At 36.2% G+C, this 16,751-nt stretch overlaps 1 protein-coding gene across 16 annotated transcripts in view; it reads right to left on the minus strand.

Annotated features, from left to right (window-relative positions):
- LRCH3 (leucine rich repeats and calponin homology domain containing 3) overlaps positions 1 to 16,751 on the minus strand; it is a 148,265-nt gene that overhangs the window by 83,487 nt on the left and 48,027 nt on the right. For all 16 annotated transcript variants that reach the window (XR_006718382.1, XR_006718380.1, XR_006718381.1 and 13 more), the window contains exons 2-6: positions 14,021 to 14,165; positions 11,900 to 12,026; positions 9,181 to 9,286; positions 4,118 to 4,254; positions 2,842 to 2,951 (exon numbers count right to left, since the gene is read on the minus strand). Coding sequence is in view for 13 of the 16 variants with exons in the window: in XM_045502395.1 (XP_045358351.1) it covers positions 2,842 to 2,951; positions 4,118 to 4,254; positions 9,181 to 9,286; positions 11,900 to 12,026; positions 14,021 to 14,165 (625 nt within the window). In the remaining 3 variants the exon portion in view is untranslated. The remainder of the gene's footprint in view (positions 1 to 2,841; positions 2,952 to 4,117; positions 4,255 to 9,180; positions 9,287 to 11,899; positions 12,027 to 14,020; positions 14,166 to 16,751) is intronic.

Here is a 16,751-nt window from a genome sequence, read left to right on the forward strand (position 1 = left end):
GATAGATGTGGACGCTGCCTCCTTAGTCTTTGGGCATACCCTCACGTCCAGGTCTCCAGTAGACAGCATTCACTGCCTTACACTCCAATCTCAGAGGTAGGAGTAGCAATTTATGTTTCTACTCACTAGTTCAGGAGAGGAAAATTTTTCCGTACCAAAGATTATTAACACCACGGGGGAAAATAAAAGCTACGTTAATTTATTGTACATTTTTCTTTCCCTCCCTCCCTTCCATTCTTTTTTAAACAGCAATTATGAACTTTATTATTTTTTTTAATGTTTTATTTATTTTTGAGAGACAGAGAGCAAGAGAGCGAGCATGGGTGGGAGAGGGGCAGAGAGTGAGGGAGACACAGAATCCCAAGCAGACTCCAGGTTCCCAGCTGTCAGCACAAAGCCTGACACGGGGCTTGAATCCACGAGCCATATGATCATGACCTGAGCCGAAGTTAGATGCTTAAGTGACTCAGCCACCCAGGTGCCCCTATTTGTTGTACATCTTTCACGAGTACAGGACTAGAACACATTTAATGAAAATCTTGAATAGGAAAAACAAAACTTTTTTCAATAAATATGACAAGAGTTCTATGTTATAAGCAATTAACCAAGGTAGGAGGAAAAAGAAATGAAGAAAGAAAAGGATATAATGAATAGAGAAAATTTTAAAATTCTTGGCAATAATGGTCTGGGTCCCTTCATATTCTTCCCACTGTCAAAGCCCTTCCTCCAAGAGAGGCCTAGACTAGCACAGAGTATGCCAGACCTAATCCCTACCATCTGTCAAAACCTTTTCTGTCTTCCTTGACATCACATACCTGCTTTTAGTCTTCTTAGAGTTAAAAGTGTTAGAACTAAGATATTCTTGTGGAAATCTTTCCTGGGTATATATGATATTGGTTAATTTCTCCTGTGTGTTTGAATAAGTATACTAAAACTTGTATTGCTGTATGCTTAACCAGATTAGAGCTAGTATTTTAAATATCCTTCACAGTGTCTATGTAAATCTTCAATCTAATAACCAAAGCAAAAAAAAAAACAACCCCAGAATGTCACCATAAAGTTGTTTTTGATGACTTTAAGCAGAGGTAGGTTAGGAGGGAAATAACATCTGTGTGACCAAACAGACTATTAATTCCTTCAACGAATATTTGCTGAGTGTCTACTGTCTGTGCCAAACACTCAGGTGAACTAGGGATACAGTGGTAAAGAAGAAAGACACCATCTGTGGCAAAGGGCAGGGATCAAGTCCCTTTGGAGTAATACTTAATTTACTTGAGAAATCAGGTTCTGAATTTTCAGATAGCTTGAGATTACTCCTTTACACCATCAACACTTAAATATTTAATTCCAATAATTTCTGATGAAAAAAATTTAAACTGTAATGCCTATATCCCTTTATTGGAAATGACATGTCTAAAATATTTTAGCATTTTCTTTAAGAGCATCAATTATTGTATTGTGCTATAACATAGTAATTACAAAATATCACTGAAATATGGAGGGTTCTTTGCATATATGCCTACTGGTGTCAAGTTGCTATGTTTTTAGTGTGTCTTGCTTTTAAGTATCTTATTAAAATTATGCAATGTATCATATTGATTAAAAAAAGAATATAACAGACATAACTTTTTTTTTTTTTAATTTTTTTTTTTTTCAACGTTTATTTTTATTTTTGGGACAGAGAGAGACAGAGCATGAACGGGGGAGGGGCAGAGAGAGAGGGAGACACAGAATCAGAAACAGGCTCCAGGCTCTGAGCCATCAGCCCAGAGCCCGACGCGGGGCTCGAACTCACGGACCGCGAGATCGTGACCTGGCTGAAGTCGGACGCTTAACCGACTGCGCCACCCAGGCGCCCCAACAGACATAACTTTTAAAACAGGATGGAACATTAATACCTTTAAAGCCCCTTGATGCCTCTTTCATACCAAATCTTCCTTCCTCTTAGAGTTAACCATTAACTTGAATCTTTTGTTTAACGTGTGTCGCTTTTTAAGTTTAATTTTTTCCTTCAAATTACTTTTTGTACTTTCAATATGCCTGCTTTTACAACTCTACCCAAACAGAAATTTGTTAATCTGTTTTAGACAAGGATATGAGAAGCAAGCTCATCAGGACTGTGCTTTTATGTAAAACACGACAGGTTCTAAGAGAAAGCTGGAGGGGATCTCTTTTGAATAAGGCCTTGATGGAGACATCCATTTTGCCTGTTTAAAGGCTTTTTGAATTTAATTCCTGCTACTTAAGATTGTTCCAGATGGCTGAGAATGCCAAGGAGATAACCTTCTAAATCAGGTGTTATGTAGCCAAAGGATTCAGACTAAAAGATCCTGAAAGTATTATTAATGGTCATCAAATCCAAACTCTTCATTCCCTATTGAAAAAAATGAAGCCCCAAAAGTCTGAATGACTTGCTTTAAGTCATAGAGCTAGTTAACAGCAGAGCCAAGGTCAGCATTCCAGTCACTCAGATCACTGGTTTTCAATTGGGAACCCCTGCAGGGGATATTTGGCAATGTCTGGAGATATTTTTGTTTGTCACTTTGGGAGGGTGCTACAGAAGCCAGGAATACTGATAAACATCTTCTGAGTTATAGGACAGCTTCTCACAACAAAGAATTATCTTGCCCAAAATATCAACAATACTGAGATGGAGAAACCCTGACTTAGAACTACACTTTGTCAGATCTGTGTAATCAACTGTTTACTTAATACAAGTATTCTGAGAAAAAGTGTCAAAATAGATTATTTCCTTTTAGTTAAGCATTCAGGCAGACTTATGGTCCGGTTTGATTCCCTGTGAGATGGAACATGTTAAATAAAGAAATAGAACATACTCACCAGGAGCCAAAACCCAAGGGTCTCCTATCATAATCTGGCAGATCTGGAGCAATCTTACAAGCCTGTATGTTCAGGTACTTAAATATGTGGACTTTGCCTTTTATACATATCTAAAAAAAATAACATAAATGCAACCAAATTATTACTCATCTGAAATATATGTATCCCTTTCTAAAAATCATAATCATCTTTTTATTTAAAGTATATTAGAAATAGAAGGTATTTCTAGCAACCATATATAGTGATATTAAAAATCTAACACTACATTATAACATATTATTTGTTATTTTATGTGTTTATGTGATATACACACACACACACACACACATTTTTAGTTTCTAGTCATGAATAAGTTTCAGTAACATATAAAATAAATAACTTATGATTATAAATACTGCTAGAATACCAAGTAAACTTATCACACTGATTAGTTAGGCACAGTCAGGAATTTAAAGCATTGCTCTCCATGGATTATACTGGCAACTTTTGCTTTTAGAAATCCAGCAATCATATACAATTATGCTTTGAATCCTACTTTCTGTAAGAGAGAAAAGCAGGAAATGATTAAATATTAAAGTTGTATTTCTGTTGACAAGTAGAAATATAAATTCTTTAGGATTAGGAGATCCTTCTACAGTTATGAAGTTTACTCATAAAGCTTTAGAGTTGCCATTCAGAGGTTTGAACAAGACCACGAATCAACTGTAGAGTACAAACCCTATAGTGAAAAATACACACTGGTAAAGTTGTTCAGATTATAGGATGTCTGGAATCTATGTATGAAACTACCTTATAATTACTTTATTATTAGTTTCATTATCAGCCACTGATAAACAAATGACCAAATTGATTAAATGAGGAACTTAAAGATTTTAGAAAATAAAAAGGTACAAAAATGATGTTTAGAAGAAATGTACTGATACTCCTTAGTTCTGAAAGCCAAATATTTTTATTTGTGTCTAGCATTTACATTGGCTACATTCAAGTCTTACTAGAAAGAAATTAACTCAAATTTTATTAGAAAAACTTCAAGGAAAAACACTTCAACTTAAAAAAAAAAAAAAAAGTCAATTCAATGAAAGGAAAAAAACATTCTGGAAACATTACCTGTCCTCCATCCCATTTATTCAAGACTTCTAAAGAATGCCTATGTGTGTGAATTTACTTTAAAAGAACTTCATTTCCAACAAAAAAGATAAATGCATAGAACTTCAAGTTTTAAGTTCACCTTTTGTCAAAAAAGTTCACAACATCCTTCAAATCCACTATAGTTTACCTGTGCGGGAGGAGACTGTAGTGGATTGTTATCTAGGGTGATCATCTGTAGGTGCCTGAGGTTCCGATAACAAACGGGGATTGTTGTAATTTTATTGCAGGAGAAGTCGAACCGTATCAAAGGCAACTCTGCCAGCTCTGCCGGGTGATAAGATGGGAATGAACGATTAATAATATTTCAAAACTAGGCAAGTTTTTAAAAAAAATTTTTAACATTTATTCATTTTTGAGAGACAGAGAGAGATAGAGTGAGAGTGGGGGAGGGGCAGAGAGAGAGGGAGACACAGAATCCGAAGCAGATTCCAGGCTACGAGCTGTCAGCACAGAGCCTGATGTGGGGCTTGAACCCACGAACTGTGAGATCATGACCCGAGTTGAAGTCAGATGCCTAACCGACTGAGCCACCCAGGCACCCCAAAACTAGACAAGTTTTATGGGAGCTTCTAATTAAATACAGTGAATTTAATGTATTTATCTCCATTCTTTCTTAACAATGAACTGATACTATAAAATGAAATCTAGTTACTTACAGATGGGAATACTAATAAAAAGCAAGCTATGTGACCACTCACAGAACTAAAGAACCAGAGGCTGATACCAAAGAAACACAGGCAGGGGCGCCTGGGTGGCTCAGTCGGTTGAGCGTCCGACTTCAGCTCAGGTCACGATCTCACGGTCCGTGAGTTCGAGCCCCGCGTCAGGCTCTGGGCTGATGGCTCAGAGCCTGGAGCCTGCTTCTGATTCTGTGTCTCCCTCTCTCTCTGTCCCTCCCCCGTTCATGCTCTGTCTCTCTCTGTCTCAAAAAAAAAAAAAAGTTAAAAAAAAAAAAAAAGAAACACAGGCATAACCAAGGAATTAGATGATAATCTGTACAAAAAACAAGTGCCTAAGTCCCCAACCTCAACTCACGTAGCTAGGGCACTACTCCTTTCCAATCACCACAGAAGTCAACAACTTATCACAATGGAAAGTCAGGATGATGAGGTGCTCGTTGAAAATGAAGGCTTTAAGAGAAAGTCTTACACAATGATAAGACCTCAGCACTTTCCTACCCAACCCCAACCCATCCCCAGCCCTAGTATCTGAGTAATCTCCCTCCCTTATCCATGGGGATATGTTCCAAGATCCCCAGTGGATGCTGAAACCAGTTAGTACCAAACCCTATATATACCATGATTTTCCCTATATATACCATGATACATACCTGTATATGTATACATGATAAAGATTAATTTATAAATTAGGCACAAGAAATGAACAAGAATAACTAATAATAGAATACTTATAACAATGTAGTGTAATAAAAATTATGTAATTATGGTCTCTCTCTGCTAGAAAAAGAGGAAGGAATCAGCCATAGGTACATAAAAAAACTAAGCAAATAAAAAAAAAGAAATTATTAACTCCAGAAAAACAACAACAATAAAAAAAAAATAAATGAAATCAGGGTGCCTGGGTGGCTCAGTCAGTTAAGCGTCCAACTTCGGCTCAGGTCATGATCTCACCGTTCGTGAGTTCTAGCCCCGTGTTGGGCTCTGTGCTGACAGCTCAGACCCTGGAGCCTGCTTCGGATTCTGTATCTCCCTCTCTCTCTGCCCCTCCCCCACTTGTGCTCTGTCTCTCTGTCTGTCTCTCTCAAAAATAAACAAACATTAAAAAATTTTTTTAAAAAATGAAATTAGTACATCAACTGAATTGGCAGGGACCAATATTCATATAGTTATAATAATGTAAATAATAATGCTTTGATCAGAAGTTGTGATAAAACTATACTGGGAAGACAGTAGGAGGGAGGTGAGAGTTTTTGGATGATGGTGATAGTGTGTAAGGAAGTGAAATCCTCATCTACCACAATGGGAAGCTCACATTAAATGTCAAAATGGCTAAATCGAGCAAAGCTCTTAAAGGCACATCATTTAGAAATATGTCAAAAAATGCCAGTGGAAAGAGTCAAAGGCAGAGAAGGCAGATGCTTCTAAACATTAAAGCTGGGGAGGGGGATAGCTGAGGCAGAGGAATGCTATTATTGATTTTAAACTTTTTTTTTTTTTTTTGGTATTTGTTAAAATTTTTTTTTAATGTTTTTATTTATTTTTGAAGGAGAGAGAGAGAGAGAGAGAGACAGAGCATGAGCAGGGGAGGAACAGAGAGAGAGGGAGACAGAGAATCCGAAGCAGGCTCCAGGCTCTGAGCTGTCAGCACAGAGCCCAATTGTTTTTTAGTATTTGGGTTAGCACCTGGTGTTATATGGAAGTGTTGAATCACTATATTTGTACACCTGAAACTAATCTTACACTGTATGTTAATTAAGTGGAATTTATTATTTTTTTTTTTAATGTTTTTTTATTTTTAAGAGAGAGAGACAGAGACAGGGCATGAGCAGAAGAGGAGCAGAGAGAGGGGGAAACACAGAATCCAAAGCAGGAGCCAGGCTCCAAGCTGTCAGCACAAAGCCCAATGCGGGGCTTGAACTCATGAACCGTGAGATCATTACCTGAGCCAAGTTGGACGCTTAACTGACTGAGCCATCCAGGTGCCCCTAAACTTCTTGAATATTATTTGACTTTCTGAATGATACATTATTTTATAACAATTAAAATTTAAAATCAAAATGGCAATACAACTAAACACACTAATATCTACCAAATTGTAAAATGTCAGAGACCACCACTTACAATGAACTTCCACACTAACTTGTATAGCTACTGAAATAAAGCTTTCCTGCCATCTCAGTTTAGCTGAATATGCTGAAATTATAAGATAAGCTAATAGAAAACCATTTAAAATTATTTGTGTGACTCACCATTTTCTTGGGAATACACCTTCAAAATCAGATAGAGAAATAAATTAGATGATAAAACTATTAGGCTGCAATTGTCATCTAAAACCCCAAATTTTCATTTTCACCAAAATCCCAATGTTTTCATTAAATGATCTTATATGAAGTCAGTATTATTGCGTTAGTAAGCTTTTAAAGATCAACATAGTAGATGAGTCCCACTACATACTACCTACTACTACTCTACTGAGTAGAAGCGTAATCTTGGATTGAAATTTGGGGTTGTAAGGTCTGTGCCATGATTTTGTTCAGCTCTGCTGGGGGCCTTCATTCACATTCCTGAGAGGGTAGAAAGCAGGCCCAAGAGGAAATGAGGAAGGCTCTGAAAATACAAGGTGAAAAGTTTACCAGGCTAAAGCGACTGAGAGGAAAGTTAAGCAGGATTTTGGCTCGTGCGATTACAGTAGGGTGTATAAAAGTAGACTGAAAAATCACTTTCTGAGACATTTTGACATCCATAATGTCAAAGCTACACTAGTATGTTAGAGCTAAAAATCATATTGGGTCATATTGGTGTTAACATTTGGATTCTAGAATGAAGCAAAAGCATCATTAGTCAATTCAATATTTACTATACACTGTAAGTCATGTTTTATAGCAGAACCTAGAGCACCAATGTCACGAAAATACCTTCTAAAGGACAGAGTTAAGGGAAAGTGGATGGGAGTACAGATGACACAAGAGTTGCCATGAGCTGATAACTACTGTAGTTGGATGAATCACTGCTCTCATTTATATATGAAATTGTCCATAATAAAATTAAAGAAATATATACTCTGATCTAATAATAGTTCTCCCCATTTTCATTTCCTTTTATAAAGCTTTTTCTTTCATGAATTCATATTTTGAAGGCTTGATAAATTATACCTAATTTGTATAATCATTTTTATCACTCAAATACATATACCAGAGCTTACAGTGAGCCTAAGATAACCAGCCTCCCAGTGCAGTCCTTCACTCCATTCATTATTCACTCTACATATCACCTCCAAATGTTCATTAGTCCCTACCTGAATGTTTCCAGGGAAGGATAAAGTAGTAAGTTCAAGTCAAGTCCATTTTAAGTCAGTGCAAAATGTAGGAATGTTTTTCATTATGCTAAAATATCTCATTATCAGAAACATGATATATTTCTCTCAAGTAGTTATGCTTACTGAAACTTCCAGGGAACCTACCCTGAGTTGCTACTTAATTCTGACTAGATCTAAAAATACAATCACTGGTTTATAGTTATTAGAATTTTTCACTGCAGAATCTTTTATTTTTTAATTTTTATTTTATTTTTTAATGTTTGTTTATTTTTGAGAGAGCATGCACAAGCAGGGGAGGGACAGAGAGACAGAGAATCCCAAGCAGGTTCTGCACTGTCAGTGCAGAGCCTAACTCGAGGCTCAAACCCACAAACCACAAGATGGTGACCTGAACCAAAACCAAGAATCAGCTGCTTAACCAACTGAGCCACCTGCGCACCCCTGAAGAATCTAACTTTTAAAAGTTAGACTGGGTGGCTTAGTCAGTTAAGCAACTGACTCTTGATTTCGGCTCAGGTCATGATCTCATGTTTGTGAGTTCGAGCACCACATCAGGCTCTGTGCTGCTAGTGTGGAGTCTGCGGTGGATTCTCTCTCTCCTTCGCTCTCTGCCCCTCCCCTGCACATGCTTATTCTCTCTCTCTCTCTAAAAATAAATAAACTTAAAATTCACAATGAAACATGTAATAACTAAATCATTATATCTTGAACACTGGCTAGATGTTATCTATCTATCTATCTATCTATCCCAAATGTTTATTTATTTAGCTTTGAGAGATAAAAATGTGCATGAGTGGGGGAGGGGCAGAGAGTGAGGGAGGCAAAGAATTCCCAAGCAGGTTCCATGCCGTCAGCACAGAGCCCGACAGGGGGCTCAAACTCATGAACTGTGAGATGATAACCTGAGCTGAAATCAAGAGTCAGATGCTTAACTGAGCCATCCAGGTGCCCCTGCTGTAACTGTTACATATTTTTGTCTTGTACTTATCAGCTCTGAGAGATCTTTAATATAAAAAGACAAATAACAATAAAACAATTATTTCGGGACACCTGGCTGGCTCAGTCAGTAGAGCATGCAACTCTTGATCTCGGAGTTGTAAGTTTGAGCCCCATGTTGGATGTAGAGATTACTTAAAAACAAAATCTTTAAAAATAAATAAGTAAAAATAAAACAATTATTTCACCATTTCTTACCTTCAGGCAAACGTAATAAGTGATTTCTTCTGACGTTAAGGTCTCTTAGGGCCTCCAAATTACCAATTTGGGAAGGTATTGTTTGAATTTCATTGCAGCTCACATCCTATTTCAAAAAGATATAAAGTAAAGAATTTTTCTAATATTACAAATTTGTCTGTTTTAAACCATCTGTAAAATGAGGTTAGATAAAGATAATACCTATGGTCTGTCTTAACTGTAAAAAAAATTATGATTCTATGTCCAAGAATAAATCCATAGTTTGTACTAGCATTTAATTTTAAAAACTTATAGGCTTCTGATTTTATATATATTATATGAATCTACATTAATTTTATGAGAACAAAAATTAAATGACTTAAGATGTGGACAGGAAGCTTAGTATCAGATCAAATGAAAATTCTAGTGAAAAAGTAAATTAGAAAAAAGTATAAAAACATCTATTTAGGACAATATTTTATTAAAAACAATTTTTTTTACATTTATTTATTTTTGAGAGACAGAGAGAGACAGAGCACAAGCTGGGGAGGGGCAGAGAGAGAGGGAGACACAGAATCTGAAGCAGCCTCCAGGATCTGAGCCATCAGCACAGAGCCCGATGTGGGGCTCAAACTCACGAACCATGAGATCATGACCTGAGCTGAAGTCAGACGCTCAACCGACTGAGCCACCCAGGTGCCCCAATATTTTATTTTATATGTATTTTAATGAGACTGGAAGAAAAAAGCAAAACAATGATAAAAATTATAATGATAAAATTAATTGAAAGGAAATCCTACTTTCAAAATACCAGTTCACCTGCTCAAGAATATAAAAATGCACTGAAGATGACTCAAATCATTCTTTATGAAACTGAAAGTGAGGGGAAAATAGTAAAGGACACATAACTCATAGGCTACGGAAAAAATAGATACTGCCCTATTGGCATTTGGTCAAGTTGGTACCAAGACATGTATTATGTAAGCCTTCTGGCATCTTGGTCAACAGTTTGATAACACAGATTCTGAAAAGAGGCTGACTACAGATTCTAAGACTGACAAATTCAGAATTCCATAACTCTGAGACAAGCCACGAAAATGTACAAATCCATGGGGAACAGTAGGAAGTTGTCTAGGTTAATAAAAGCTCCAAGATGCCATATTAACACTTAAAACTCCTCTAGTATATGAGTAAAAAGAAAATATTAATAGACTTAACTATTAGAAAAGACCACTTGCCAAAAACTTCAAACATTATTTTAAAATTTTCCCATAATATTCTTAGAGAAAATAATATTATTTTTACTTTTCCGACCAATTAATGACTGAAGTAGAATCAGTAGCTGTATTTTTTATTCCAATGCTCTGAGCAGCAAAGTTAAAAGGAAAGAGGTTGAAAGGATAGGGAAAACTGAGCCGAGCCAGAAGACAACAGTAATTTATAATATTTCTCTTGGAAAATGTGTATCTTGAAAGATAGAGGTTTACTCTCACTTAAAAATGAAGGGAAACAGGGGCGCCTGGCTGGTTCAGTCAGAGGAGCATGAGACTCTTGATCTCAGGGTCATGAGTTCAAGCCCCACATTGGGTGTAGAGATTACTAAAAAAATAAAATAAAATAAACTTAAATAAAAGGGGGAAATAAAAGAAAGAAGCAAAAGATGTTGTAAGAACAGGTTCCACTGAGTGGGAATCAAGAGCTTATTAAAAAAAATTATTTTAATAAAATAAAAAAAATAACCAGGTTCTGAATAAACAAACATACATTTTTGACTTTATTTCCTAGATCTAACTGCCTCTAAATAAATAGTAGTCTAGTATCTAGACTCCAGATTTAACATATTTGTGAATTTTTACATGTGATTGTTTACATTCATAATCCACCTGAAAAAAAGAGAGAGCTACTGTGTGGTCCAGTTAAATTATACATGTATTTTTTGTTCATGATGTCTATCTTTGTTAATAAACCTACATGGAATGATCCTCCCAAATCTCAATGGACATAACTGTATTGGACCATTTCAGAAATATGAAACGTGGGCTCTGGAGTTAAGGTAGATTGGTTTAAAATTCTACCTCAGTTATGGAACCTTGGGCAAATTACTTAACCTATCTAAGTGCTAGTTTCTTCAGCTGTAATATGATGATAAGTATTATACCTAATTCATAATGTTACTATGGTGATTAAATGGGAAAAGTCTCATTCCCATGCCCAGGACATAAGTACTAAAGAGTAACAAGGAGTGGTTCATCAAAGTTAAGCTTCTTAGAAAACAGAAGGCAGTAAAGAATAGCTTACTTTAGAGAGGGAGCTAGGTGCTAGAGACAGCATGTAAGGCAAAAAAAATAAGCCTGATCTTTGCAGTGCCCAGTCCCCGAGAGGGGCTCACCCCAAATCAGAACACTGACACTATTGAGATTTAATGCAAAAATCTAAATGCATTGTTAACTTATATCTCAAAAGCTTATTAGCATAGAAATCACTTAATATTGGTTAGAGTTTAATTCTGATGACTTTGTCCCATTCCCTGTGGGCCTATTAGACTTGTACTTTCAGTTCTTGCTTAACTCTGTGCTGAAGCATTTCAGTACTGATCAACCAGCAAAACTTCACTATTGATACCTGGAAAAACTCAAAAAGACACCTTAATATTGAATCTTTCCTTACTACAAAACAGAATATGGTATGACTATGGATACACATACATGTGGAGCAATAAAAAAGTAAAATATTAACTTACAAGTTCTGTTAAATGTCTGAGATGTCCAATTTCTTCTGGAAGTGACACCAATTTGTTATTACTAGCAATTAAGACTTTCAATGGTAAATTACACAAATGTACTGGCAATGTTGACAGCTGGTTCCGACTAAATGGGTAAGTAGAAGAAGAAAATAATTAGAACCCACCATTCAAGAAAAAAATTTTCATCTTTCCCATCCTATACTCAGTAAAGTGACAAACATTAAGTCATGGAAGGAGCAAACAGGGTATTAGATTTGGGTTCTAGCCTCCATTTCCTCACTTATCAGCTTTGTGGTTTTAGGCATGATATTTAACTTATCTGCTTTTTATAGATTCCTCATCTGTAAATTGAGGATTTTAATCCTTATCTACCTATCCTACAGGGCCCTGTACCATAAAACTCCTTTCTATAATGATGTGCTACATAAACACATATTATTACTTTATTCAAGTTAATTTTATGTAAGATAAAGTAATTTAAAAATACGGTAGGGGCACCTGGGTGGCTCAGTCAGTTAAGTGTCTGACCCTTGATTTTGGATCAGATCATGATCTTATGGTTGGTCAGATCAAGCTCCACATCAGGCTCTGCACTGAGTATGGAGCCTGCTTGGGATTCACTCCCCCCACTCCCCCACCTCTCAAAATAAATAAACAAACATTAAAAAAAAATAAGGTAGTGGCACCTGGGTGGCTCAGTCGGTTAAGCGTCCGACTTCAGCTCAGGTCATGATCTCGCAGTTCTTGAGTTCGAGCCCCGTCAGCTCTGCTGACAGCTCAGAGCCTGGAGCCTGCTTCAGATTCTGTGTCTCCCTCTCTCTCTGCCCCTCCCCTGCTCATGCTCTGTCTCTCTCTCTCTCTCTCAAATATTAAATAAATATTAAATAAACATTAAAAAAAAGGATAGATGACTATCATCCTCTCCCCTTCCTTCTAAAAAAGGGTTATAAACATAAAAGTAGTTGTAATCAATCTACTTCTCGCATCATTACATACATTATAATCAAATGTACATAAATGATTCAAGTATAGTTCTATAGTGACAGGTTATGATTTCAAATATATCATGTCAGCTGAAGTATAGAAATCTTTTATTTATATAAAAATATGCAAATCTCTGATTTGCTAAAAGTACACATCTATCATTAGGATAAAAGTAAGTTAAAATATTACTTTTATAGATTTAACTTTTTACTCTCTAGGGTCAATTGGCCCCATTTTCAAAATCTTTTGCTGATTTTACTAGCATAGATCATCAGCCTTTAAAACTTTTTAAATAATTCTATTTCTAGACATTTATCTTAAGGAAAGAGAAAAATAAACATTTACATATCAGAGCCTCTGTTAATACTACTTTTAGCATGGCAAAAAACTGAAATAAACTAAATATCCAAGAGGGAAAACGAGTTTTAGAAGTATATAAACTATACAATAAAATGTTTACATATAAAAATATTTCCTGAGTATTTCATGACGAGGGGAAAAACTCACTTAAAAATTTGACTAAAAGCCTGGAGAAAAAGGAAAATATCACCTATAATTAAAAAACTCAGACACAACATTTTGATGAATATCTTTTATACCTCTCTACATTTTCTCATTTTCTCCAATGAACATTTATAACTTTTATAATGAAAAAAAAAGTCTTCTAAGATATAAAAAAATGGAAATGAGTCAAATAAATGGATTTACACATTCAGAACTCAGTACACAAAAATAAATAATCACAAGGATGAAAGTACTTTCAGATCTACTATCCTCATTTGATAAAGCTTATTTGAAAATCTAACTGGAGAACCACAGTCATAAGACTGTTGCAATCCCATCAGACTAATGACATTTATAGTTACAAAGCTAAAGACAAAGGGAGAAACAAGGAGGACATAGGAAATATTGTTAATTCAGCCTAAGACCATGTATTGATACTGCAGATATGAACAGATAATGTAAATTTTAGTGAAAGCCAAGAGAGAACTGAAAAGACCACATGAAACCAAAAATCAAAAAAGAAGAAGAAAAAAGGAGGAGGAGGAGGAGGAGGAGGAGGAGGAGGAGGAGGAGGAGGAGGAGGAGGAGAAAAAGAAGAAGAAACAACAACAACAAAAACAACATCCTTACCTAATATTTAAGAATGTTAGAGCTTGTAGGTTTAGAATTGCTTCTGGTATATACCGAATACAATTTTGGTATAAGTTGAGATTCTCAAGAGAAACGAAATGACATGCTTCTATGGGAATTTCTGAGAGGCGATTTCGTGACAGATCTGAAAGAAAAATAATGTATATTATTTTACATGGAACTTATTTTATTGAAATGTTAATAAATGGAACTTATTTTATTGAAATGTTAGGTAAATAAGCAGGTTTCATAACTGTTTGAATTCCCAAGAGTTCCCACTGTAGAGACTCGTCCAGAGTAAACATTCATATACTTATTAATCTATTGAAAAAAACATTTTAACATATGCCTCTACATCTTTTTGCCGGGAAATACTGATTCTTTTTGAATCCTACATATACTGAAAAAAATAAAACCATTATTTTTTGCAAGTAACACAAATTCTAAGGCACATCTGCCTACAGTTACACCAAAGATCATACTAAGTATCAAATATCCTAGGAAACAATGGATCCCTAAAATCCACCTTCTCAAAAGCACAGAAACATTCTGAAGTTTTTGGAAAAGCAAAGCAAAACTGAACAAAAAATACTGCCCTTTTCTTTACAAAGATTATCAGGGTCATGTCAAAAGGATTCAGGAAACATTTTTTGCTCCAACTGGCCAAAGATGAGACAATTTGAGCTTCAATAAGGATAATACTTGCAAAGGACTCAAATCTATCACATATATTGAATAATACTAGTTTATAATGATACCTCTCTCCCACCTCCCACACCAAAAGATAATAGAGAACCAATTCATTATCTTGTAAACTGATTAAGGGGAAAAAATCAAACATTTATCTCACCTTCCCTATATGAACTGTACCACTGAGTAAACCAAACAGATGAAGAGAGGCATCTTTGTGTAAGCGTTCTAGCTATAAATGAAAAGTAATGATAGAATCTAGAATTGGGTATTGGGGCACCTGGGTGGATCAGTTGGTTAAGTGTCCAACACTTAATTTCGGCTTGGGTCATGACCTCACAGTTTGTGGGATCAAGTCCCCATGTCCGGCTCTTTGTTGACAGTGTGGAGCCTGCTTGGGATTCTCTCTGGCCCTCCCTCTCCTTCTCTTTCAAAAACAAAAACAAAACAAAACAAAAGAAAAGTTTAGAATTGTGTATTAACGGCTATCTTTACAAGGGGCGCCTGGGTTGCTCAGTCAGTTGAAGTATCTGACTTCAGCTCAGGTCAAGATCTTGCATTTAGAGCGTTCAAGCCCCCGCTCGAGGTCTGTGCTGACAGCTCAGAGCCTGAAGCCTGTTTCAGATTCTGTGTGTCTCTCTCTCTGCCCCTCCCTCCACTCACACTCTGTCTCTAAAATAAACATTAAAAAAAAAATTAAAAACAATGACAATCAGAAGTTGTATGCCTCCCTGTAGAAGAAGAGAACATCATTTGTGGTCTTGCCAGAAGGACAGAACCTGCGTCTAATCAAGTGTTTGCAAACTTTCAGGAAGTGCTGAAGACAAAGGAATGTGCTGAAATACAGTCACTCTATCATTATCCATTTAGATTTCGTTAAATATACTGTGAGATTCATTTGCTTACTACTGTTTTTCTCTTCTTCTCTTCTGCCCAATCTTAAAGTCTCTGTTTGCAATTATTTGGTGAGAATCCTTTACTGAAAGCTTTTCCTAAATGGAGGACCTGAGTTCCTGCATATCCACAAGTATCTTGCTTTCACCATAAACATGTGAATAATACTCGGCTAGGTATAGGCACAGTTCCTTTCTCAGAAATCTGTAGATGTTATTTTACTATCCTCTAAGTTTCCAGTGTCCCCTTGCATAGTCTGGCACATATCTTGATGATTTTTCATTGTAAACAGCTTGGTTTTTTTTGTGCCCCCATCATCTTCAACACTCTGGTCTGGAACTCAACCTTTCTTCAAATCAGAGAAATGCTCTCCTATTATACATTTAGTTGTTGCATCTCCTCCATTTGCTCTTTCTCTCTCTCTCTCTCTCTCTTTTTTATTTACTTACCTACCTACTTACTTACTTATTTATTTTTCTGTTTTGGTATACTCTTCTACTTAATGTTCCAGACCAGGAATTTAAGTCTCAACAATAATCATCCTTTCCACAAATTAATACATAAAAAAGCTCCCCCCTTTTCTTCATTTTCTTTTATGCTATGATTAGAAGCAAGTCACTTTGTTTCTCCTGAAAATCTAGGATAATTTATCTTGTTTTGCCTATTAAATCTGTCATCTATCACTTCCAATTTCTATTTCTGTTCTATTTCACTGAAGTCACTCGTTCTTGATGCAATCCTTGTTCATCCTACGTCTGGCTGCTTAAGTTCCTTCAAGTGAATTACTTTCCTTTGCTAATTCATGGCTTGCCTCATCCTTGGAGCTCAGACCAAGCTGCCAGAGTACCCTGAATGGCAGCTAACACGAAGACTGAGGAAGCAATCTCTACAATGCACCAGAAGCTTCCACTCAGAGGCACAACTCTTACTGAAAACTCAAAAATTGTGATAGTTGCTCCATAGGCTTTTGCCTCTTGTTTTCATTTCGGTCACAGTATGTTCCCCAAACTTACCCTCCAGGCCACACCAGCCTGCAAGCCTCAGAGCTGCTTACTCTGAAGTTGAGAAACAGATCACCATCTTGCCAAAATGCCTCCCCATATTGTATTCATTAGGAGAAAGTCAAAGACTCGGTTAATTTAAGACT

Source organism: Leopardus geoffroyi, chromosome C2 (assembly GCF_018350155.1).
Source record: "Leopardus geoffroyi isolate Oge1 chromosome C2, O.geoffroyi_Oge1_pat1.0, whole genome shotgun sequence".
In the NCBI taxonomy this organism is placed as follows: Eukaryota; Metazoa; Chordata; class Mammalia; order Carnivora; family Felidae; genus Leopardus; species Leopardus geoffroyi.